General features: G+C 42.5%; 1 protein-coding gene across 1 annotated transcript in view; it reads left to right on the forward strand.

Moving 5' to 3' along the window:
- Positions 1–26646, forward strand: part of LOC122803659 (rab GTPase-activating protein 1-like) — an 834818-nt gene that overhangs the window by 489944 nt on the left and 318228 nt on the right. Inside the window, exon 5 of the mRNA XM_044073438.1 lies at positions 6465–6575. Coding sequence (XP_043929373.1) covers positions 6465–6575 — 111 coding nt within the window. The remainder of the gene's footprint in view (positions 1–6464; positions 6576–26646) is intronic.

The following is a 26646-nucleotide window of genomic DNA, read 5'->3' on the forward strand; positions in this document are numbered from 1 at the left end:
CCTGGTAGAATGTGCCCGAATGACAACCGGAGCTGGTCTCCCAATTGAAATGTATGCCTGTCTGATACATTGAGAAATCCAATTCGCTACTGTCACCTTAGAAATAGGTTTGCCCATGGCTGATTTAGCATAAGAAACAAACAACTGGTCTGACTTGCGGAAATCTTTAGTCCTATGCAAGTAAAAACGCAGTTGCCTGTGTACATCCAATTTGTGCAATGTGTATTCACCTTTGTTTTGGAAGCTAGGAAAGAAAACAGGGAGGTTAATAGATTGATTAATGTTAGATTCTGTGGCTACCTTAGGAAGAAAAGAAGGATTAGTCCTGAGGGCAACCCTATCTTTGTGAAAAATAAGGTATGGGTACTTAATGCACAAGGCTTGTAGCTCTGATACCCGCTTGGCAGAGGTAATCGCTACCAAGAAGGCTGTCTTCCAAGATAAGAATTTTAAGGGCACAGAGGCCGCAGGTTCGAAAGGTGGTCCTGTTAATGCTTGTAAGACCAAGGTAAGATCCCATGGAGGCATAGCCGGTTTAATGGGAGGCTTTAAGAGGAACACGCCTTTTAGGAAGGCTTTGCATATTTTAGCTGACGCCAAAGAACTTATGCCATCTCCCACATGATAATGAGAGATGGCTGCAAGTTGAACTTTAATGGTGGACGCACTAGCTCCCTGCTCAAAAAGGAGGGATAGAAAGTCCAGAATGGTGGGAATAGGAACCGTAAAGGGATCTAATTCCTTACCCTTTGCCCAGATGGAAAAACATTTCCATTTACTGTTGTAGAGTTTTCTGGTGGATGGCTTATGAGCTGCCACCAGAATAGCCTTAACTGGGGAAGAGATACCGGGAGTCCTTGCCATTAACGGGACTGGATCAGCCAGGCTGTGAGCCGGAGGCTGACCAGGTTTGGAGTGTGGCATCTCGTCGGATGCGAGATTAGGTCTGATCTGGGATCCAGAATCCATGGGGGAGCCACACTGTGAGACTGCAGAAAGGGGAACCAGACTTGTCGAGGCCAGAATGGGGCAATGAGAATCACTTTGCTTCCCAACCGACAGGCTTTCTGGATGAATTTCATCATCAGAGGAAGAGGAGGATATGCATAAAGAAGACCGGGTGGCCAAGCATGAACCAAGGCGTCCCTGGGAGATTCCCCTTTGGGGGGAACTATCGCGAAGTACTCGCTGCATTTTGAGTTTAGGGGAGAGGCAAAAAGGTCGCAACGAGGTTGACCCCATTTGTGGAATATCTGTTTCGTGACAGAGGGATTCAGAGACCACTTGTAAGGGCTGGGAAACACCCGACTTAGGCTGTCTGCTAATATGTTGGTCCGTCCCAGAATGTGCGTTGCTATCAGAAAGCGGTTGGTGGAAATAGCCCATTCCCACACTCTCATGGTTTCTCGACACAGGGGGTAAGACCTGGTCCCTCCCTGTTTGTTTATGTACCAGACCACGGACATGTTGTCCGTCTGGATTGCAATAGTCCCAAGAGGTAGAAGGTGATGGAGAGCTTGCAACGCCAATAGCACTGCCCTCATCTCTAGGACATTGATATGCAATGCAGTCTCTAGAGGAGTCCACGTTCCTTGGACTGACTTGCCTGCGTAATGCCCGCCCCACCCGAGGCAGGAAGCGTCCGTGGTCAACGTGGCTTCGACTGGGGGGATCACAAAGGGTCTCCCTTCCTTGAGTTCTTCTGCCTGCAGCCACCAAAGTAGGGAGTCCCTGCATGCCCTGCTCAGGGGAATCGGCATGTCCAAAGGATGGGTCAACAGAGACCATTGGACCTGGAGAGTCCACTGTAATACACGCATCCGCAGACGGGCATGGAGAGAAAGGCCGATCGCCACCGACATAGATCCTAATGGCCTCAGGACTAATTCTGCTGGGGGGTTGGGCTCTGAAGAATATCCAAGACTTGGCAGTACAGACTGTTTATTCTGGTTGGTGTGAGAACCACTCTGGAGATTCGAGTATCCAACCTGGCCCCTATGAAATCTAGGGCTTGAGTCGGGCACAGGCAGGACTTCTTTAAATTGACTGAGATGCCCAATTGAGCAAACAGAGATAGGGCATAGTCTCTCGCTGTAACCAGAAGATGCTTGTTGGGGGTGGTGAGGAGACAATCGTCCAGGTAAGGGAACACCTGAATGCCCTGGAGTCTCAGGTGGGCTGCTACCACTGCCATGACTTTGGTAAACACTCTGGGGGCTGAGGTTAGGCCAAATGGAAGAACCCCGAACTGATAATGACTGGCTCCTAGCCGGAAGCGGAGGAATCTCCTGGACCGTCTGTCCATTAGTATATGGTAGTACGCGTCTTTCAGATCCAACGAGCACATCCAGTCGTTCTCCTGCAGAAGGGGGAAAATAGATTGGAGGGTGACCATCCGGAACTTTTCCTTGGGTATGAACAGGTTCAGGGATGAAAGGTCTAGGATGGGTCTGAGGTCACCCATTTTCTTTGGTACCAAAAAGAACCTGGAGTAATAACCCGACCCGGACTGATCTGGGGGGACGGGCTGGATGGCTCTTTTTGTTAGCAACTGCGAAATTTCTAAAGTTGCGGACTCCCTTTGATGGGGTGGAACATCGGGGAGATGTTTGGGCTTGGGGGGGTGCAAGGACGGTATCGTGTAACCTCTGGATATAATCCGGAGCATTCATCGATCATTTGTAATGGACTCCCACTTTGATCAATGCTCTGATAATCGCCCCCCGACTGCCTCCAGAGAGGGACAGTTGGGCAAGCCCTCAGGGCTGTTGCGCGGGTCCCTCCGAGAAAGGTTATCTCGACCCGAAGTTGCGCAGGCCCCCTCTGCCTCTGGGCCAGCGTCCACCTTGTCCTCCTCTGCCTCTAGAGGACGAGTTGTCCGCAGCAGGACGGGATTGCTGAGATTTTCAAAACCACAGCTTCTTTTGCCCCCTCTGATTCCTAGAAAAGGATCTTTGGGGGTTAGAGAAGCGGACTCCGACGGCCGACAGCATCTTCCCATCCTTCTTGCTTTGGACAAGCGTGTTGCGAACTGCTGGGCCAAATAAGGCCGAACCATCGTACGGGGCATTCGCGAAGGACGCCTTGAAGGGATCCGTGAAGTCACAGAGGCGGAGCCAGGAGTGCTGTCTTAAGACTACTCCCACTCCGCTGGCTCTAGCGGCTCCTTCCGTGGCATGAGAAAGAAGCCACATAGATGTATTTGAGATGGACTTTAGAGTGGCCATTCGAGTCTCAAAACCCTTTTTGTCCGAGACCAACATGAACTCTGGAGGGGCTGCCGCGTACTCCTTGATTAGGTCACGTTGCAGCCGGATAGTGTGTGCCATGTAGTTCAGCGACCTTATGGCAAAGGTTGCTGACGCAAACATCCGCTTCCCAATCCGGTCCAATGCTCGGGACTCCTTGCCCTTCCGTGGCATGAGAAAGAAGCCACATAGATGTATTTGAGATGGACTTTAGAGTGGCCATTCGAGTCTCAAAACCCTTTTTGTCTGAGACCGACATGGACTCCGGAGGGGCTGCCGCGTACTCCTTGATTAGGTCACGTTGCAGCCGGATAGTGTGTGCCATGTAGTTCAGCGACCTTATGGCAAAGGTTGCTGACGCAAACATCTGCTTCTCAATCCAGTCCAATGCTCGGGACTCCTTGTCCGGCGGATGGACCGAGGAACTTTCTTGGGCAAGTTCTCTCTTAGTGGCAGCCGCCACCAACATAGCATCAACCGGTGCGCCTTTGGACCAAGAAGGTCTATCAGAAGGAGGGCTGAGGACCTTATCCGGGCATCTAGGGATAGGCTCCACGGTGTCGGGCTCCTTCCAAGCCCTGGTGGTAATTAAGTCCACCAAGGGGTCGGCTGGGGGGGACACCCAGGAGGTAGATGGGCCTGCCTCAAAGGCCTCCAGAAATACGGATTTGCCCAGGGAGGGTTTTTGGGCAGACCACCCCCCCCTCTTATACGCAACATTTCCATGATGTCTCCAAATGAGACATCTTCGGGGGGTGACCTTGGGGAACCCTCCGTATCCTCCAAATCCGTATCCGTGGTAATGGACTCGGGGGAGTCCAGGTGCCTCCTTTTGCACTGGTGCTTTCGAGGTCCCTCTTCGGCGGGACTGTCCGAAGAAGGCTCGTCCACCGGGTGTTGTTCCTCCCTGGGAACTAACTGGAGGCTTTGGGCAGGCTGTCCAGATGGACGGATGATGGAAGACAGACCCTGATACAGTGGGGGTACGGGTGGATCCGAAGGCCCGATCGGGGACCTGGATGATCTCGACAGTACCCTCTCAACCACCTCAAAAGCCGAAGGAGATTCGCCATCACCAGCCTGAGAAAGCAATCTCCTCGGCTCCGAGGAGACGATCGGGGTCAGAGCCGAAGCAATCGGATCCGAGGTGGTGGTGCGCTCCGACCCAATCGGCGCCGAAGACACAACCACCCCCTCGGATCCGATGCTCAACCCTCGGCCCCGAGAGCTTGGATCTGACAAGCTCGAAGGCATAGTCGGCATCGAAGAGACCAACCCTGTCGGCACCGACGTATCCCCGGATCTGAAAGGGCCTGGATCCGACAACTCCGAGACCCGAAATCGGGTTGGAGAAGGAGCGATCGGGGCAAAGATGGGGGCCACCGTCCCTCCCAAAGGGGGGGGGGGAGCAAGAGCACAAGAGCATCCCCATCTGCATCTGGGTCCGCAAAAATCTTCGCATCATCCGATCCATGTCTTCCTCGGAGATGCTTCTAGTGGACCGCGAAGAGGTAGTAGAGGCAGGCAGGGAAGGCCGCCTCGAAGACCTCGAGGGAGACCTATCCTCCTCCTCCGGCTCCGGAGAAAAAGAAGGAGAATGGAGCCGAGAGGACAAGGATCCGGAGACCCTCTCAGGGGACTTAAGCAACTTCTCAGGCGGAGCCGAGGGATGAGACTCGGCCCGTCCTTTAGTAGAATGACTTTCCCTCTCTTTATGCTTTTTCTTCTCCTTATGAGAAGAAGACCCAGACTCCACAGAGCTAGTACCGGATAAGGGAGGTTGAGTCCCGGGTACAGCTACCGGAGTGGCCGGCGCCGAAGCTACAGAAGTAGCTTGGGTCCGGCTGGGAGAGGAAGAAGAAGCCGACTCCTGAGGGAGTTTTCCCGCCAGGATCAGCTTGTTATTCCTGTCCCTGAGTGCCCGAGGGTTGAAGGCCGCACAGATTTGGCAGGCCTCCGACAAATGTACTGCCCCCAGACACAAAATGCACTGAGTGTGGCCATCAGCAGGGGAAAGCTTGTGGCCACACTCAGTACACTTCGAAAAAATATCTTTGTATTCAGCCATTATCCTCTCACACACACACCCAAACACTAAAGGGGGGAGGGGGAGAGACTATTTAAAACTAAGAGAGTTCTTTTTTTTTTTTTTTTTTAAACAAGGATAGGTTTGATTAAAACAACACACACACACCAGTTTAAATAGAAATTTTTTAAAGATTGAATAGAAAAAAGGAACAATCTCACCAAATGCTAGGAGCTCTTCACAGAGAAGCAACCGTCTTTAGCCGCGGCAAAAAACGATCTGGGGTAATGTGGTTGGTAGCATGGGATTATGGGTAGGGGGAGGAGGTAGGAGCTCGGATCTTGAAGCTTGGAAAGCTGCCGGCTCGGATCCGAGGTCGGATCCGAATCCCCACAGGTTGCAGATCAAATGAAGTAACTACTTCAGATCTATGCTTTTTTAAATTTTCATGATCACATGCTGTGGCCACACTTCCTCTAGCAGTATAAATACCACCTTGGTTCACAATTCCTCTAGTAGTATAAATACCACCTTGGTTTCTTCCCAGAAAAGAGGACTAACCTGGTCAACAAAGAAGAAGTAAATAAATGAAATAACTATGTCATGTCAAAGTTTTGAAAAGGAAGAATAGTGAAGTGATTTTTTTGTAGTTGTGCTGGTTTCTGATGTATCCCCAGGTTTCTAAGCATACTGCCTCTGAAGTCACTGCATTCTGATGAAAGGGACAAATAAGAAATTTCTGTTGAAATTTTGGGTCATCCAATTTCAGTCCTCAAAATCACCAGTAGGAATCCTATTACTACTACTTTTATTAATATTCCAATCTTTATGGCATGTTGTAACAACATGTATCAGATTTTATTGTGAAAACCATAATACAGTAAAACTACACATTTCTAAATATGACCTGTATAAAATCATGAACATGAAATCTACATCTGTGTCCTTTCACTGCATCATCTGACAGCTGTCAAGAGAAGAATTATTGCTCTGATTTGTATTTCCTTGTGATATGTTCACTGATGAGCCATTTCTGTGCTAATGTCTAGTTAGCTTTTTTTCCATTTCCAATAAAGCAAAAATTATGCAGTACTATAGACTGGACTGTTTTCTAGATGATATGAATCTAATAAAACTGGATTTTATTTTTCTAACCTCAAAGCAATGTTTCTGTCTCTGTCACTACATAGAAGGAAAACCGAAGGCTTCAGGAGGCCAGCATGCATCTGGAACAAGAGAACGATGACTTGGCTCATGAACTTGTAACCAGCAAAATTGCACTACGAAATGACTTGGACCAGGTTAGTTTTGTAATGTCTTTCTGTCTGAGAAAATAATGGGACAAGGCTCATTATCAGGTCAACACTGGTTTTCCACTGGTCTGCACTCAACCCCATGGTAATGCACACTGTTTTTCTTTGATTAGGCTTTGTATAGTGATTTTTTTTTGTATGGTACATTTTTGGTAACAGGTCTGTGAATGAAATACCCAGCTGGTATATTAGTTGGATGGATAGTTTGGAGCTTTTCTCCCCGGGCCTCCACTGAAAATGGACATAAATCCAGTTGGACTAGCCCGGTCAACAAATGTAAAATAAATAATAAAAATAAAAATAGTTACCATGTGCATGTGAATGTTCTTTAGAAAGTATCACATTTCCTTTTCTCCCACTGTACTGTTTTTCACTGTATTATATTTTTCATCTGAAAATTGCCAGGATCAAAAATGTGTATTTATACAATACTTTGCATACTTTCGTGATAGTCAAATGAGACCGGGAAGGAAACAGAGTAGATAAATGTGGAACAGGATATAAACAGAGGCTTCTTCCTATAGACTTATAAGAAATATAACTTGAGTTCTCCTTCATTTCATAATTATCCAAAAGATAATACAAAAAAACAACTTATCATTTTGAATGTGACCCATATAAAAGCAAGAAAAAGCATGATCAGGGAACAGAATTTTGAACAAAAAATAAAGATAGTTGAATAAAAGTTACAAAAATGAGATTTCTTCACATGGTTGGTTGGCTCAGTCTCTAATGCAATGAGAGGTGATTGGCATTTTGGGATGCTCTAGGAGTAAAGCCACTACTCTGTGTTGAGCTGAGTCAGCTGAGGTGATGTGAGTACAGCTTTACCTATGAGTCTGTGTATCACTATGTTATGGTTCACTGTTTTCTGAAAGATGAATGTTTTAAATAGTAAGCTAAAATCCCTGAAAAAAAAAAACATAATGTGAAATATTCCACCCTCTACACACTCACAAAATGGGTAATAAAAGCCAAAAATGCTATGCTGGCTTGTACAATACAATGTGATGAAACTTACTGTGATATTCAGTTTTAGAAATAAAACACCTCAGCAGAAAACCCACCAATGACTTGCAGATGAGCCATGAGCACCTTGCTAGGATGCTGCTAATAAGAGTTCATTGTTAAGTGATATATCATGCTGGGCTATGGGTAATAGAGAGATTACCCATGGGAGGTGTACTTTTTGCAAGAGAATGACACCTAAGAGACTAAACACAACAAATCGTGGAAAACCTGCATTACCCATACCCTAGCACAATACAATGCTGTTATGTAATCATATTGTTTTAAAAATAGACATTTCCTACCTTGTTTAGATAATGTCCTTGCAATATTAAACTCGAAGCCACAGCGGTGGCGTTGTCGCCTCACAGCAAGAGGTTCTCCCTTTCGATTCTCGGCTGGAGCGCCTTCTGTGTGGAGTCTGCATGTCCTCCCTGCGGTCGAGTGGCATTCGAAAGACATGCATGAATGGGTGTGCCTTCGTTGAAGGTTGGGTGTCGGGCTGGCACCTCAGCACCATAAAAACCTACTGCCAATCATTAGCAGACCTGAGTTCCGCTGTGGCGACCCCTAACCGGGAAAAGCCAAAAGAAAACTACATTACAGTAACACTGCAGTTTCTGGTGAAACCTTAGGAATGTACTGTGCATGTACATGCAGCACCTTCCCTTTCATACAGTTTTTGCCATTTAGGAAGCAGTAGGATTATGGGTGGCATACACATGTCCTGCTGTCTACATGATGATGACATACACATGTCCTGCTGTCTGCATGATGATGGCATACATGTGTCCTGCTATCTACATTATGATGACATACATGTCTCCTGCTGTCTACATGATGATGGCATGCATGTGTCCTGCTGTGTACATGATGATAGAATACATGTGTCCTGCTGTCTACATGATGACATACACGTGTCCTGCTGTCTACATGATGATGGCATACACGTGTCCTGCTATCTACATAATGATAGCATACACGTGTCCTGCTGTCTACATGATGATGACATACACGTCTCCTGCTGTCTACATGATGATGGCATACACATGTCCTGCTGTCTACATGATGATAGCATACACGTGTCCTGCTGTCTACATGATGATATACACGTCTCCTGCTGTCTACATGATGATGACATACATGTCTCCTGCTGTCTACATGATGATAGCATACATGTGTCCTGCTGTCTACATGATGATAGCATACACGTGTCCTGCTGTCTACATGATGGTGACATATACATGTCCTGCTGTCTACATGATGATGGCAAAAACGTGTCCTGCTATCTACATGATGATTGCATACACATGTCCTGCTATCTACATAATGATGACATACACAGGTCATGCTGTCTACATGATGATGGCATACACGTGTCCTGCTATCTACATGATGATGGCATACACCTGTCCTGCTGTCTACATGATGACATATGGCCTGATGTCTACATGATGATGACATACACATGTCCTGCTGTCTACATGATGATGACATACACAAATCCTGCTTTCTACATGATGATGCTCACACTTTCATTTAGTTTCCATACCATTCATTTCCACACTAAATCTGAACTTATTTTTAATTTGTTATTTATTTATTAATTTGATTTGATTACCAGGCAGGAAAGTTATGGCCAAAGGACCTACTTGCAAACACAAAGTGACCAAAAGACAGTACAAAGTTAAAAATGAACATTAGAAGTAATTGTCATTGTATGTGAAAAGCATTCCTTGATTTTTTATAGAATGGTTGATGGATATTAAAAATCTAATACTATGAAAAAGCCGCACCATCAACTCAAAATTTCCTTTGTTTGCAGTTTATGCATCACTGTGGTATGGATGAGAAAACTAACCAGTAGTGATGAAAATAATTAATTACAATATATGGAAATACATCTCAATATAAGAAAAAGCAATAAGAAATCATATATGATAGTATAGATAATGCATAATTAAGTAACAAAATAAAAAGAAAAACTTGGGCTGGGATTCAGAAGAAAATCACTGAACTTGTGTAAACAGCAGTGGTCAAAAGTTGTAGTTTATGTGAACATGGAAATGCAATTCAGAGGCATGTTTAGTCACAAGGAGAAGACCTCATTATCATCTAATTTACATGTCTATAAATCAGATCTAAATACTGCCAGTTTTAAACAGCATATTTTGGTGATGATTACCACTGGCAGCCCATGCATTGCATTGACACCAGTAAAAATTGTAAAGTATAAAATATAATACACATCAATGTTAACAAACAGCAAATTATGAAACTACTATATACAAGCTGTATAATTTAAATGTATTGGGCACTTTCAGCAGTTCATGCATCTGGCTGGTTTATGGAGGCGTTCTTTCAATGATGTTTGGAAAGCCTTTAACATTTGTTTTTTATTTACTTTGCCAGGTTGTTCCACAGACAGGCCCTGACCTGGAGAAGGATCTTTCTTCTATAACATTCCTGTAGGGAGTAGTTTTCCTTTCAAATCAGTGCAATATCTAAGTTTTAATATTTTCAAAATCAGAGTGTATATAGCAGGCTGGGCCTGCTTTTCAGAGGCAGCTGACTGAATCCTTGTAATAAATCATAAGTTATACATGTGTAGATCACCTATGAAGACAAGTCTACAAACATCTTATATATATATATATATATATATATATATATATATATATATATATATATATATATATATGTATATATATATATATATATATATATATATATATATAAATTTGTATATATCTGCTTTTTAATTTGAATTTGAACAACTTTCTCCTCCCCACACTTCTATAAACACTATACCCGACTCACCACTCTCTTTTAACTTCCAGCCAGTGTCCACATCCTTTATCAGATCCCTTTTGAAAAAACTGAAGCCAACCACCCTTTCAGCTGATCTTCTGCCGGCTGAATACCTGCAAATTGCTGCAGATGTCGTAGCCTACCCTATCTCAATCCTAATTAACAGAACCATAACTGAGGCCTCAATCCCCTCAATTTGGAAAATATCCTATGTTATTCCACTCCACAAAGGAGGTTCATCCACAGAACTATCCAACTATAGACCTATAGCCATACTATCAACCACTTGCCAAAATTATGGAAAAGTGCATGCACAACCAACTAATGCTCTATCTAACCCAAAATAAACTACTCACAGACTCTCAACATGGATTCAGACCCCATCATAGTACAACCACTGCCCTCCTCTCTTTTACTGAAAACATTAATCTTAACCGAATAAAAAAATATCCTCCGCTCTCTTCCTGGACCTATCGAAAGCCTTCGATATGGTAAACCATCAGTTACTTCTATATACTTTAAAAACCTTGTATCTAGATACTCCAGCCCTTGACTGGTTTCAAGCTTACCTCACTGGGAGACAACAAGCAGTAATGTGGCAAAACAAGCTCTCCTGCCTACTACCAAATACCATAGGAGTTCCTCAAGGTTCCATATTAGGACCTCTCCTCTTTTCAGTCTTCATAAACGACATCCAAACAGTCATCCCTGAAGCCACCTGCATTCAATATGCAGATGACTCAACTATAATATGTTCCAATGCCTCTCTTGCAAATCTACTAACTACCACCCAACATAGCTTCACCAAAGTCGAAAACTGGCTTGCCAACCATCTCCTGATCTTAAATCCAAACAAAACCAAGTTACTTCTCTTCTACCCAACCAATAGATCTCCGACTGAAAACTTCACTATAAAATCCAATAATGGGACCATCATCTCCCCAGACACCTATACAAAGCTATTAGGAGTAAACATTGACAATAAACTCAGATTTGATATACATATCAACCAAGCCATTAAGTCAGTCAACAAGAAACTTGGGACCCTATATAGAATTAAAGCCTTCCTTACCCCGAATGCCAGGACAGCCACAGCCCGTTCACACCTTCTCTCTACACTACTATATGCCTCTCCTGTCCTCACTCACCTTAACAAATCTGATCTGGCCAAGCTCTCATCCTGCTATAATCACATTGCCAGGTTCGTTACAGGCCTACCCTACAGAACACACCACTGTACTAACCTGAAAAAGCTTGGATGGATAGAATTCCCACACCTTCTTCACCAGTCCCAACTCATAGAGGCCTTCAAAATCCTTAAACAACCTGAGAATACCCCAGCACTAAAAAACTTAATGACTCCCTACTCCAATCTAAGCTGCCTTCGCTCAGCAAACAGACTCCTTATCCAAACAACTAAATCTCTCAACCTAAGTGGTGACGCGCTATTTGCCAACACCACTGGTAAAATATGGAACTCTCTCCCAAATAACATCACGCTTGCAACTTCTCTAAGTCAATTCAAAAATAGTCTAAAACTCCACTTCAAGTCACACTGGCTATGTCCTTGCTCAAACCCAGAATAGCTCTGTGCCATTAACTAAAACATAAACAACTAGCTAAGATGATAAGTACTTTGTATACTGTGATAAAGAAATGTGTATCCTGTCTAACTCTATGTCATTATACTGCCTATCGTCCTTGCTAATATGTTATTAATGTTACATTTGTAGTAATCTCAGAAATAGTAATGGCAGTCTTGTACTTGTATGTAAATAGCCTATGTTTTTGTTAAGTTCTTTCAGCTCATTTACTGTACCTAATTATCAATGTAACTCTGTTGGAGCTTTTCTCCCCGGGCCTCCGCTGAAAAAGGACATGTATCCAGTCGGACCATCCCGGTTAACAAATGTAAAATAAATAATAAATAAAATAAATAAATAAATTTGCAGGTATGTTATATACAGCATTTGAATGTTATATATAGCATTTGAGGTTACTTTGTTTCAGGAAGACTGATTTTGTTATTCTTTTACGTAATGTTGTTTTGCCCATAATTATACTGTGGAAAGCTCCACCTGTTATGAAGCAGAGGCTTCTGGGACCCATCATTGTTTGTGAACCTTTCATGCAATCATTGTCATTGATGGGTTAGCTTTGTGCAGTCACAAGTAAGCAGCCTCCCTGTTCTGAACCACGCAGAGGAACGGAGTGCTTTATTTTGTTTGATCTTTTCTTGTGTAAAGCAAGGCTGCTTTTCTAATTCTTTTACTAATACTCGTTGCCTGAACTGTTCTGAGGAAAACAACATCTGCTGCAAGGCAGGCTTCTGGGACCTAGCTAGAAATATCTCTTACTGTCACTTTCTTTGGTAAATTAATTGATCAATTTAACCACATACTGAATAGCCGCGGTGGTACAGCAGTAGCGTTGTCGCCTCACAGCAAGAAGTTCTCCCGTTTGATTCTCGGCTGGAGTGCCTTCTGTGTGGAAGTCTGTATGTCCTCCCCGCAGTTGAGTGGCCTCCGAAAGACATGCGTGAATGGGCGTGCCTTCGCTGAAGGTTGAGCGTCGGGCTGGCAACTTGGCACCATAAAAAAATCTACTGCCAATCATTAGCGGACCAGAGTTCCGCTGTGGCGACCCCTAACCGGGAAAAGATGATAAGACAAACAAACTGTCATGAGCCCCAACCCATCTAGTCATAGTCGCACAATGGAGTGTATTTTGTTTTGCTTTATATCATCATATCCTATCCATAAAAAAAATCACATGTAGCACATGTCAAAACAAAAATTTAACAGACCATTAACATAATCAACTGCATTTATTGATTCTTCACATCAGATCAGAAGCCAGGACTGTCACAAGCAAAGGCATCCTCCAATGCCTACACGAGAAACAGAGTCCCCTCCTAGCCTGTTTGTCTTAGAAAAATCTACAAATAGTGTGCAACTTTAATTGTTAATTCACCTTCCACCCACATCCCTATCCCTGTGAGCACCATTGGCCACCCTATCCAGAGTTAAATGGATCCCCATCTAGAAATGGCTGTACATACTTTTCTTGGCTCATGTCTTAAAATCCATGCACAATCCTTCTTACCTACAGTTATCCTCAAAGCTCATTACTTCCTCCTCTTCTTATAAGCTACATTTATGTTCCAGCAATCCTATCCTCCATAGGCCTTCCATACCTCTCACCATGTTGAAGATAACATTTCTCTGTCCTAGGTATCAAATTGGGAAGTTTAATCAAAGCATCAGAGGCTACCCATCCCACAATGAGCCTGGGAACATTTTGTTAGTCATTCATCATGCATCTGTTTACTGCCCACCCCAGTAACCTAAGGTAGCAGCCATTACCCTGTCACCCTTGACATGAAAACCCGTCACTATGAAACTAGAGTTACTAGGTGAATTAAACATAAGCCAAAGTAAGAGCACTTACTGGAAGTAATGTACCTAGCATAAATAAGGAGTTCTTTTCACTCCAAACAATTGTCATTAATTGACCCATCTGCTATTTATGATAAGTGTGACAGACATACTGTGTAGAAAACAGTGAATATACTATCAGCCTTTACATGTTTTACATTACCACAAACAGGAATGTATACCTTTCCAGATCAAGAAGTGTCTGTCAAACGTGTAGTGTCAATGTGTATCAGAAGGCTTAGTGCAAACACTTCTGTGTGCGCAAAATATACAGGAACCTGCTAATAAAAAATGTGAATATCTGTGTGCAATAAAAATGCTACATCAGTAGAATGGCCTACTCAAACACATATACTGTAAGTCATGCACCCCAGCACTGCTACCACAGAAAAGAAGGAACTCCAGGGGCAAATAACACTAGATGCTTGCCATAACTCATTAATAAATTGTAGAACATCAGTTATGAGATTCCTGAATCTCAAAATTCCACCACTAATGTTAATGCCCTCCTATAAGGTGACTTAACATAAACTCAAAACTTCCATTAAGAATGTAGCACCTCTTGGACCACAGTACATGTTTATATAGTTTATATTAGATCCCAGTAGGTACATCATGAAAATAACAAAACAACTGTAAAATAATCCTTTACAAACCATACCATCTAGATTGCTCTCGGTTACTTTAAAAGTAGGGTGTTCAAAACAGGGCCTGTTTAAATATTAGCTGTCATCAACAGTACTGATCAGATTTTTTTTAACAGAAAAAAAAAACAGACTTAAAGATTGGTCTAGTCAAGTGAAAACCAGGGTTGCCACCTATCCATTTGTTCTGGGCTATCCACAAATCAGAATGTAAGTCCAGCAAATACTGTACAGTAACCAAAGAATATATTCTTTGGTTACGTGTTCTTACACTCCTTGAGTGGTGTTATTTTTTTGTGTAAATACTGTACAGACTCTAGTGCTCTGTTTAGCAACAGATAGCAGAATGAGAGTTTTTTTTTACATGATGTATGAATCTGTGAACCTATGTTCAAGGCTGAGAAAAGAAAGCATTCTGCCTCCCACTAATGTACCTGTGATGTCACATAATGGGCATGGAAGTGGGTGAAGTGGGTAGACAAAGGAGAGGAGAGAGATGGATTTATGGGAAGTTCAAGGGATGTGGCTTTGATTTAGTATTTGTCACAGTGAAAGGCAGCAAGCATACTGAAAACTCATTGATTGATTAAAGTAGAACATATAATTTCTAATTTCTAAGTTATTTCCAGTTAGAATTCGAGCTTAAAGAAAAACATTAGCATGTCGTTTCAGTTTAAGGTTTGAAGAAGTCTTCCATATGAATGAAAGCATTCACTTGTAATGTTTCATAAGATTTTTATCACTCACAATGGAAAAAAATGTCCAAATGTTGGATGTGCAGACAATGTAGCTATATTACTGACAATACAAATGTCTCAGTTAAAATCTATCAGAGGACAATCCCTTGCCCTGGTAGATGTAGCCTCAGCACTAGAGCAGTAATATACCTTTCACAATGCTTTTCATGTGATGCATATTATGTTCAGAAAACATGATCATGTCACAGATAGTAAGAAAGGGAATGTCAGTCAGTGCACTATTTAGGCATTCTCTTATTTGCCAAAATTACAATAAATCTGTGTTCTTTGTTATTAGCAAAAGTAATATCTCTAAAAGGGGAGGTCTGTAGAAATGCAGACTCAAATGAGAAGAATAATTGTGGCAACTTAGACTTAATGCCAGAAAGTTTCCAGGAGTCAGTGAAAATGTTTCTATATTTCCAGTCTTGAAACTTAAATCTTTGTAATATTTAACATAGGTAGGTGTATGTGTATACAATGGTACATACAAAATATTAAGTGTTTTATCGCTAAGTTTTTGTGCATGCTAATTTTACTTGTGATTTTGTTTGGCTACCATTGATCACTTGGCTAAGTCAGTTTTTAAACTGACATTGAGATTTTTTTTAAAAGTTTTGATAAAGTCCATTTGTTGGTGTTGGATGAAAGTGCTCAAATGTTTTTTGGAATAAAACACATTTTCTTATGAAGACAAGTGGAAAAGTTCCTTTGGTTCTTAGACAACTGCGGATCATAGCCTGATATGACTTACTATGCTGTTATTTGCCTTGTTTATTTTGATTTGAGCACTTTAATCACTAACATGGCTGTTGTATATTTTTGTTGACTAGCATCCAAATATTTATGGTAATAATCAACAAAGAGAAACAACTGAAGTTATTGTTTTGGAGGAAGTCATTTGTCACTTTTAGCTGCAGCAGTGTTGGAATCTAATGGACCTCTATCAGATTTTGGCGCCTATAAATTATGGAAATGTCACACAGTTCCCATATGTCACAGAGATTACAGTTTTGTACAATCTTTTCTATTTGTACCATCATGTTGGGCCAATAAATGATACATCTGGCTCTCTTTTTATACTTTAGCATTGCTGAATGTGATTCATATACATATATACACTCAAGAGCATTTGATTTCTCTGTCATAAGCAAAATAAAGACAATAATAACTGAAGAGTGCACCATGAACTGAGTATTCAATAATGACCCAAATAGTCCATAGAAAGTTCCATAAAATCCAACATTTAATGCTGTTTAATAGTGTTCATTGGTTTCCCAACGCAAAAATAAGGAAGCTGCTTGACTGCAGAGAAACGTCTTTGGTTAACTTCATCAGTGGGCTAATCAGAGCCGGATCCAGCACTAGAGCCCACTGGCTAGGATGGGTTCCCTCTGGCTGAGAGGGACACTACTGCCTGGAGGATTAGTTTTTAATTAAAAAAATATATATATTATTTTTTAAGGGCAGTCTTCTTTAAGAATACCCTTTGCATCCAGTCATACACACCTGTCGGGCACAGTGGTGCTGCAGTAGCATTGTCGCCTCACAGCAAGAGGTTCTCCAGTTCGATTCTTGCTTGGAGTCTGCATGTCCTCCCTACATTCGTGTGGGTTTCCTCTGGATGCTCTGGTTTTCTCCCATGTTACAAAGACATGTGTCTGGAGCATTTCTCCCCAGGCCTCCCCTGAAAATTGGGTTCCTTCCAAGTTGTATTTTCTCGGTAAACAAATGTTAAATAAATAATAAATAAATATACATGATCATCACACAGAACTGTTTACATCGTCCTTTCCATGATGTTCATCGTGCATACAGCTGCAGTCATAACAGATGGGTTCTCCTGCCGTCAGGCGGGTCCTCGGTCGGCCGAATTCCAAAGTCTAGGTCCGGCGTCGGTTGTCATCGCTTCTTCCCTGACGTCAGAGCGACAGGGGTATAAAAGAACCAGCCGACGCCATGTTCTTCAGTCTTTCTTGCCTCACGGTGCCCGAAGCAGAAGCAGTTCGCAAGTGCCGGTCGGCCAGCTCCTGAGATTATGAAAAATTTGGAAAACCGAAGTCTTCTAAAAGCTAAGTACCCCATTGGGGAAACTTTTCTTGCCTCAGACCGATGTCAGACAAAGTTAATAATTGTATTTCTTGTGGGAAGCAAATACCGCATAAGGATTTCCATTCCCTCTGTATACCTTGTTTAGGCCCAGACCACGACGTCTCGGCCTGTCACTGTTGTGCTACATTCAACAAACGCACTATTAAGCGTCGGGCGGAGTTCGCCCAGCATTTTTTTGGGAAAGCTTTTAACTATACCATGTCGTCGGATACTCCGACACTGGTTTTGTCTAAAAAATGCAAAGACAAGGACCGACACTCGAGGTCCGCGACCTCTACCGACACCACGCCAAAGCCGACTACACGTGGTCCGGTTCTCAGTGAGGCGCCTACGCAGCCCCTGACTACTGACGACACATCTTTGGCGGTGTCTCCTGTACCAGAAGTCGCAGGCTCCTCGGCCCACACACCGACCACAGATACCGAAGCCACTCTTGGCGTTGAAACACAGAATATGGACAGGTCCACCTCCACTCAAGGTGTCTTCAGACCTTCCTCTTCTTTCTCCATCAAGGCTTTCACCAAGTCTAAAGCAACCATGCACCCTAAGAGACCAGTTACACAGGGCCCATCTCCAGGCCTCATGCCTAAGAGACAGATGCTTAAAATGGCTGAGGATTTAATTACTCTAATCAGAGGTTCTCAGCCACCTCCGGACAAAAGGCCCAGAGTGGAGGAAGATTCCCCTCCTCTGATCAGGGATCCATTATTTCAGAACACTCTGATGATCAGGAACAGGCTTACTCCCCTTTTGAAGACTCTGATGCAGAGGAGTCTATTCCTTCTGTATCCCCCCCTGAGGATTTCTCATTTGGGGAAACTTTGCATACCTTAAGGGAACACTTCCACTGGGAAGGCCAGGATTATTCAGATTCCAAGAAAAGGCTCAGGGAATTTCTTTTGTTATCCCAGCACAGGCCTCTGGCTATACCTCCTGTCTTGGACATCCTAGATGATGTTTACTCGGAGGCCTGCCTTAACCCGGACTCTCTACCTCCAGCTCCAGTTAAGCCTGACAGGTACTACAGGGTTCCTGACTCACACCAATTTCTTTACAAAAGCCATGCTGCTGACCTAGAAACCATCTCACAGGGACCCAAGGGAGTTAAGGCTTCCATTACCAAAAATCCATTGCCTTCCAAGAGAGATTCCAGATCCTTAGAAAGGTGGGGAAAAAAGGTATATACCTCAGCTACCTTAACCATGAGATCCTTAAACTGCCAGTTTCATATGCTAAAATACCAACAGTTTCTGTTATCTCAATTGAAAAGTAAAATGTCACAACCTGAACGACCAAACTTGAAGGAGTTGCAGGATTTGATGCATAGTGCAGAACAAGTGGGTAAACATACCTTACAATGTGGTTTTGATGCTCTAGAGGCCTCATGTAGAGCTGCTGTTACAGGCTCAGTCATACGCAGGTATGCTTGGCTCAAGGAACAAACCTTGCCTGATCATGTCAAAGCTAAATTACTAGACGCCCCTCTTCAAAAGGATGTACTATTTGGGGCAAATGCTGAGGAAGTATTATGAAAAATGGAGGAAAAAGCTAAATCAATGCAAACTGTGAAAGAATTTCTGCAGGTTCAACCACCACGTTTTAGTAGAAATTAGCCTTCCAAAAACTGGTCCTTTCCTGCCACGGACAGACCCCAAAGAAGCAGATACAGGTGCCCGAGGGGCAGAGGACAACCACAAGGATCGTACAGAGGCAGACAATGGCAAGCTCCTACACCAAGAGGTGGTGAGGACAACTCACAATCTTTCAGAAAGCAAACCCAATGACTTTCCCCTTGGGCAGGCCAACCAGGTCTCAAATGGCAGTCCCCTTAGGAGGAAAGCTGGCACTATTCTCAAAAAATTGGCATGTTGTCACAAAGGACAAATGGATCCTGGACATTATAAACAGAGGCTACAAATTCCACATTCATACCCTTCCAAAAATGAGAGGCATGCCAAAACTGCCACACAATCAATGGACAGAGACACAAAAGCAAATTTCAGATCTTATAAACATGAAAGCTATTCAAGAGGTACCTACACACGAACAAGGTCAAGGTTTTTATTCCAGGCTATTTCTGGTGCCAAGGAAGGGAAAAGATTGGAGATCTATTTTGGATCTTTCCATCCTAAACACATTCCTACTCATACCAAAATTCAAGATGCTCACTCTACAGCAACTTCTTCCCATGCTGGGCAAGGAGTCTTGGCTGGTAACATTGGACCTCAAGGAGGCATACCTGCATGTCCCAATCAGACAAAATTGCAGAAGATACCTCAGATTTCTTGCAGGTTCAACCCATTATCAATTCTCTGCATTGCCCTTTGGCTTATCTACTGCGCCCAGAGTATTCGCGAAATGCCTGGCATCAGTAATTGCCTACTGCAGACTTCAAGGGATACAAATATACCCTTATTTGGATGACTGCCTGATCCAAGCAGACAGCAAGCACATTCTTCTGAAACATCTGGCTTATGTAATAATGTTATTAAACTCTCTGGGATACACAGTCAACAAAGAGAAATCAAGGCTAATACCCTCTTGAAATATAATTTTCCTGGGTGCCAATTTGGACACAAACACCCAGATGGCCTACCTCACGCCAGAGAAGCAGGGGCAACTAATTCAATACTTTAAAACACTGGCAAACTGCACCAGGCTGACTGCAAGGAAAATCCTGCAGGCTCTGGGATTCATGGCGTCTTGCATCTTGATAATCCCATGTGCAAAGCTGCATATGAGAAAACTACAATGGTACCTAAAAAACCTATGGTCTCAACACAGCCACAGTTTGGAAACAATAATACCACTACTTCGATGTCTGCAAAAGGAATTTCTGTGGTGGGCTCAAGCATGTCAAGCAAACACAGGTCTTCCATTCAGCAAGCCTCAAGCAAATCAAGTCATCACAACAGACGCCTCAGATTACGCCTGGGGGGCGCACATGACAGACCGGTGCATTCAGGGCAAATGGTCCCAAAAAGTAAAGCACCTTCACATCAATCAAAAAAAAATGCTAGCAGTAATAAATGCTATTATAGCTTTCAAGGACCTTCTACAACCAGGTCAACTATTGATAAGAACGGACAACACCACAGTTATGTGGTACATAAACAAGCAGGGAGGAACACATTCCTATCCCCTATGCAGACTGGCCGTATCACTTTGGAACATGACCATGGACTTACAAATGGAACTACAAGCACAGTACTTGCCAGGCAAGGAAAACACGCTGGCAGACAACCTAAGCAGGAATATGACAGATCCACACGAATGGATGTTGCATCCAAAAGTTTTTACAGAAATAATCCAAGAATGGGGAAGGCCAGACATAGATCTCTTTGCCTCCCACAAAAATCATCAATTGACAAAATTCTGCTCGAGGACCTTCCACCCAAAGACCTGGAGAGTGGACGCTCTCTCTTTCAGCTGGACATCAATGACAGTTTATGCCTTCCCTCCTCTTCCTCTGCTGCCCAAAGTCCTATTGAAGACCAGAGCAGACAGACCAAAGATGATCCTCATTGCTCCGGACTGGCCAAGGCAACACTGGTACCCACTCCTGAGGAGCCTGACTCATTCCCCTCCATGGGCCCTGCCTCTAATGCCTCTTCTTCTGACTCGGCACAGCTTCAAAACTCTTCACAGTCAGCTAAAAACACTCAATCTAGCCGCATAGAAGATTCCTTAGCATCACAGCAGGCCCTACTCCCCAAGGAGGTGCAGGATGTCATTTTGTAGGCCAGAAGGCCATCAACTAGAAAAGCTTACTCCGCAAAATGGAAACGTTTTTGTGTCTGGAATGAGAAAAAGGGCCAGAACCCTGGAACACTGAATTTACCTCAAATACTACAATATTTGGCTGAACTACTAAGCAGTGGACTTTCGTTCTCCTCCATCAAAATCCATGCCTCATCCATTTCTGCAGAATACAACACTGATCCTCCTTTATTCTCTCACCCTCTTGTAAGACAGTTCCTCAGAGGGGCTAAGAATTTAAGACCTCCAAGGAAACAACCAATACCTGCTTGGGATCTAAATTTCATTCTGGAAAAACTGACTTTGCCTCCTTTTGAGCCAGCTGCTTCATCAGATTTGCAATATTTGTCCTGGAAAACAGCTTTCCTTCTGGCTATCACTTCAGCTCATAGAGTTTCACAACTACAGGCCCTCATGGCTGTCCAGCCTTTTATCATCTTCCATCAGGACAGAGTTTCATTACGAACCAACCCTTCCTTTATGCCTAAAGTGGTATCCAGGGTAGCTTTAAATCACGCCATACATTTACCTACTTTTTATCCCAATCCTCAAAACAAAGGGGAGAGATTACTACATTCCTTGGACATCCACAGGCAACTGCATTATTATTTGGACAGAACAAAGCCTTTCAGAAAATCAGAACAGCTCTTTGTGGCCTATGCGGTAGGAGCCCCAGGAAAGCCAATTTCCAAGCAGACAATCTCAAAATGGATAGCCCACTGCATACGCTTTTGCTATACCTTTCATGGCAAAACTGTTCCTACAGGCATTAGAACTCACTCCACCAGGGCCACAGCCACCTCTGCAGCCTTCCTCAGAGGAGTTCCTACCAAGGATATCTTGGAAGCAGCCACTTGGAGTTCTGTGCATACCTTCTCCAAACACTACAACCTACCATTATACTCCAAATCCAGAGCAGGCTTTGCCACTGCAGTCTTGCAGGGCATTTTGGCTCCTCCTAGTTCCACCTAGTGCCTACCACCCCTTTCTTAGCTTTGGGATTCTTCCCATCTGTTATGACTGCAGCTGTATGCACGATGAACATAGTACAGTTTTGTACCTACCATAAATGTAGATGTTCGAGTGCTAATACAGCTGCAGTCCTGGTTTCCCTCCCTCCTTCCCCTCTAGGGGTATTCTTTTATGGTGTATTTTCTTGCAACTACTGTTTTTTGATTATATTGCATTGCATTACTTCATAATTTTATGTATTGCCTTCCTTCTGGGGGCACCTGACATTTGGGGCAAGAAAAACTGAAGAACATGGCGTCGGCTGGTTCTTTTATACCCCTGTCGCTCTGACGTCAGGGAAGAAGCGACGACAACCGACACCGGACCTAGACTTTTGAATTCGGCTGACCGAGGACCCGCCTGACGGCAGGAGAACCCATCTGTTATGATTGCAGCTGTATTAGCACTCGAACATCTACATTTATGGTAGGTACAAAACTGTACATTCTGTATGCACAAAATTTGAATACAAGAAGAGGTTCCTGTGCTGTGGACCATGGACTGACAAGTACAAGTAAGGGGGAGAAGTGTGCATGTGTATGTGAAATGCCCTACTTGGGGATAACAAGCGGCAGCAGTAATTTGCTCAGGATCAAATCCTGTACGTTAGTTACAGGAAATGAGCCTGAGCCCTAACTACCAAGCTGCTAAAAATTAAGTTTTTAAGTGCATTTTCAAGGAATTGAGTTTCAGATGCATTTTTCAAGGAATTATGAGCTTCAAAGAAAGAAAAGTGTACTGCTGCTCATGCCAAGTCTGTTTACAATTTGCAACTGTTTTGGATAGTAACTGGTATCACTATTGTGTTATACCACTGAAAAGCATTGTTAGTGGCACAACAAGTAACATACTTGCTTTTGATGCAGAAGGCTGTGGGTTCTACTCCCACAGCATGTAGATGGATTGCTGATACTGTGTTGTACTTTAAGGGAGCTAGGGTGCTGCAGTTCTGAGTATGTCTTCCTTTGGATTACATGTCTATGTATGAACCTGTTATCAGTTTGCCATCCATTCCCTACTGCAATGTTACCAGATTACCATTTTTAATGTAACATAGGCATTTTATTCTTCAAGGGCAGCAGGTACTGAATTTGTAGACGAAACTCTGAAATATAAAGAGTTTTGCTAGCAGCAGCCTTTTCATTAGTTACAGATCTGTTTAATGCGGAATTATTCAGATGACTTTTACTTCTTCTGAGATTTTGCATATTGACTGATATTGGTGGATTGTAATGACAAATGTTTGCATGGCTTTTTATGTTTGGAATGTTCTGAACTGGACAGTTTTGCATTATTGGTACATACATTTTGTTTCATTGCTTACTGGAAAAATTTTCAAAACTATAAATTTAAAACACGCTATAAAAAGTGGTGCTGTATTATACAAGGAATGCAATTTAATACAAACAAGAAGGTGAATCAAAGAACTCATGCATGTTTACATGGTCCTAAAATATGCACAAAAGGCATATGACTTAAACAGCCCAAAGGTAAACTTTATCTGCCGCTAGGCAGATGCATTTTCTTTGAATGTGGGTTTCAATGCCATTTCAATGAATGTGGGTTTCAAGGGTGGAGGTTTTAATGCTAAATCTGTTTTCATTGTGAGACTGTATTGTTCGTTTACCAAATGTCATCAACATTTGTGCTATAAAATTTGATATAAAAGTTTTAAATAAAATCCAAATATCTGCAATTGTTGTAAAAGTAAAGCGGAAAACACTATGCACACACTGAGAGGTTTGAACAGTGTTTATGGTAATTGGGGAGAAATAGCCAAGTAATGAGACACTGAAATGGCTGTGGGGAGGCTGTGTATGGGGGGGGGGCCCAATCCATTACTCTGCCTAGGGCCCCATTTGACCATGATCCAGCTTTGGGGATAATTCCTCTGAGTGTATAGTATGGCTCAATTCACATACGTGGTGATAAAATTTATTCAGCCAACCAGACATTATTGGTTTTTACAGCAACTGCATTTCTGTATTATCTCTTAAGTGGCTTCAAATTATTGCAATTTTCAGCTGTAACTCATATTTAAAACATGACTCATAGCATTTCCAGGTTTTCTTCAAACAAAGATATTTATTTATGTAGGTTCTGCTCAGCATATCAGCAGTGTACATGAATATTCATTGTTTATACTGAACTTTTACATCATTACTTTTACAAGTTAGTAGTATTCTCTGTCATCCAGCTGATGCTCCATGTAAAGATTTCCTAAAAATACTTTGCAGTAGTGGTGATATGTGTGATAGGAGGTACTGGCAGTCATGCCAGAAGTGGACACTGGATGTATAATGTATGCCAGCACAGTTAGCTGGAATTTTGTAAAGACTTATCTGTCATTTGTGTATCAAACTCATTTGTACAGATGCTTGTGTTTAAAAATATATTTTAAAAGTTGCTTGTGTTAAAATATTTCAACAGTGCTTCCTGCTGGACAGAAAAGAAATGTACATGCATTATTGTAACTGTTTAAATGTATACATTGTAACAGCATATACTGGAAGCAAAGAGGTTAATCTTAATCCACCTGACTTTGCAAAATATTCTTGAAATTAAATTACTTTGTGGGTTAAGCCATAAAGATATTATTCCACAGTTTTGAAAGGAGACAGAGATGCAGTGTCTGTGCTAGAGAACAGGTTGCAGGTCCTGTAGGAAGAGTGAAATGGTTTTATGCTTTTTTGACTGACAGCAGCTGCCCCACATCTGAGTAAAATTCTATCTGTATGCATGGTAACATGTAGGTGCTAAAATCCTATCAGCTTCTAGTATTGGTGAGTGTGGGAAACAGTCAGATGACCATATGTGATGTCATTGTGTAATCAACTCTGAAATAATATTTAGATATTAGTAGGAAATTGCTCTCAGCATTCTGTCTTTGGACCTGACTAGAAAGACCCTCACTATGTCATCTTGCCTTGCAGTAGTAAGTAACTTTACTAGGGAACAGTAATTCTTTTTAGATTAGTCAGGAAAATATTGTTAGATTAGAAGTACTATTTTTTTATAATTGTGTGAAACTTTCCATCTGTGTTATTTTTAATATTTTCTGTGACTGAAACTCTGCTGTTTACAGTAAATAGATATTTGGTATTTTCATGTTGTTTTATTATTTATTATTAAATATATTTAAACGTTTCATTGTGGCTGGTCTTTTTATTTAAGCTTTGAGAGTATTTGCACATAATTATTTGGTGATACCTCTGGCCACTCCTAAAAGCCTGGCTATTTGGTCAACATTACCATTTGTATTAATATTAATTTCACTCAGTATAATTGGGTACCCTTGCAAGAACCTTAGGTAGCTGGTTTTGTAGTATTTGGTGGCAGTGATAACTATCTTATAGTCTGGGCAGAAAGGAACATAGCTAGTAAACCTGTGCCAACCTTTCCCAGATGTGTTTGTGCATGTGCAAATCAAATCTCAGTGTGTGTGTCAGCTACTTGGAGCAGGGAAACAAAGTACTGGTTTCACAGAGAGAGTGCTGGAGGACTTGGCTGAGGACTTAACTCCGCATCTGTACCAGTGGGGAGTCTTAATGGGGACCTGGAGGAAGACAAATAGAGACACCCAGACCCTGGGCTGAGTGTGTGCCTTGCGTGCTCTTAAGGAAAATTGTGCATGATGTAGTGAGGTCTGGCTCTGGAAATACTGAGTATATCCATTTGTATTCCAAGTGAACATCCCTCTCCAGTTTCAGTAGTGAGGATTTTGGCTCCTTGATTACTGGCCAAGCATGGAGACATCAAATATTGCTTGCAGTGGTGGGCATCACATACTGGTGAGCAGTAGTTGGGGACTTTGTTTTACAACAGTAACCCCCGGGTGTGCAGTAGCAAGGCCCGCCCAACACCCAGCACCAGGTTACATGTATGAAAGTCTACAAATACTCATGTTGATGTATTCTTCGTCCACATGAATATTCAGCCGGCATTCTAAGCATGTGGTGTACAGATCCCGCAAACTTGTTATAATACCCAAGAAATAACAGTTGTTTGGGTTAAATGGTATTCTCTTTAATAATGATGTAAGGTGCATACCATACTACAAGGAAATACATTTTAAAAATGAAAGGAAAAGGAAAATGTGTACAACTTGTATTGTAGTAAAATTAAACTCTCTACTGACCCGCTGATGGATACGTAGCATCATGATTGTGAAAGACAACAGTATTTCATCCACAAACAACAGTTATTTCCTTGAAGTATAACAAGTATAGCAGGATCTGTAAACCACATGAACAGGAGAAAAAATGTCATCTCTCAGAACTACACTGAACAGTAGCAAAATGGAAAGCCGTGATGTATGCAAATGATGTTTGTGCACAGCTGATGGTGACATGATGCATAGATACGAGTAACCCTTTTCCTCAATGTAGTGCAATCGCAGAGTGGTGTATATAATTTTTTTGGGGGGGCAGACATAGCCCCCCTGAAAAAACAAAAAACTCTATATACAATAGATAATTGTACTGCTTCCTCGATGAATACTCATGTGGACAGTGAAGTAAACCTACATGACACATTAGTC

The sequence above is a fragment of the Protopterus annectens genome, chromosome 5.part1 (genome assembly GCF_019279795.1).
Source record: "Protopterus annectens isolate FY-2018-M chromosome 5.part1, PAN1.0, whole genome shotgun sequence".
NCBI lineage: Eukaryota > Metazoa > Chordata > Ceratodontiformes > Protopteridae > Protopterus > Protopterus annectens.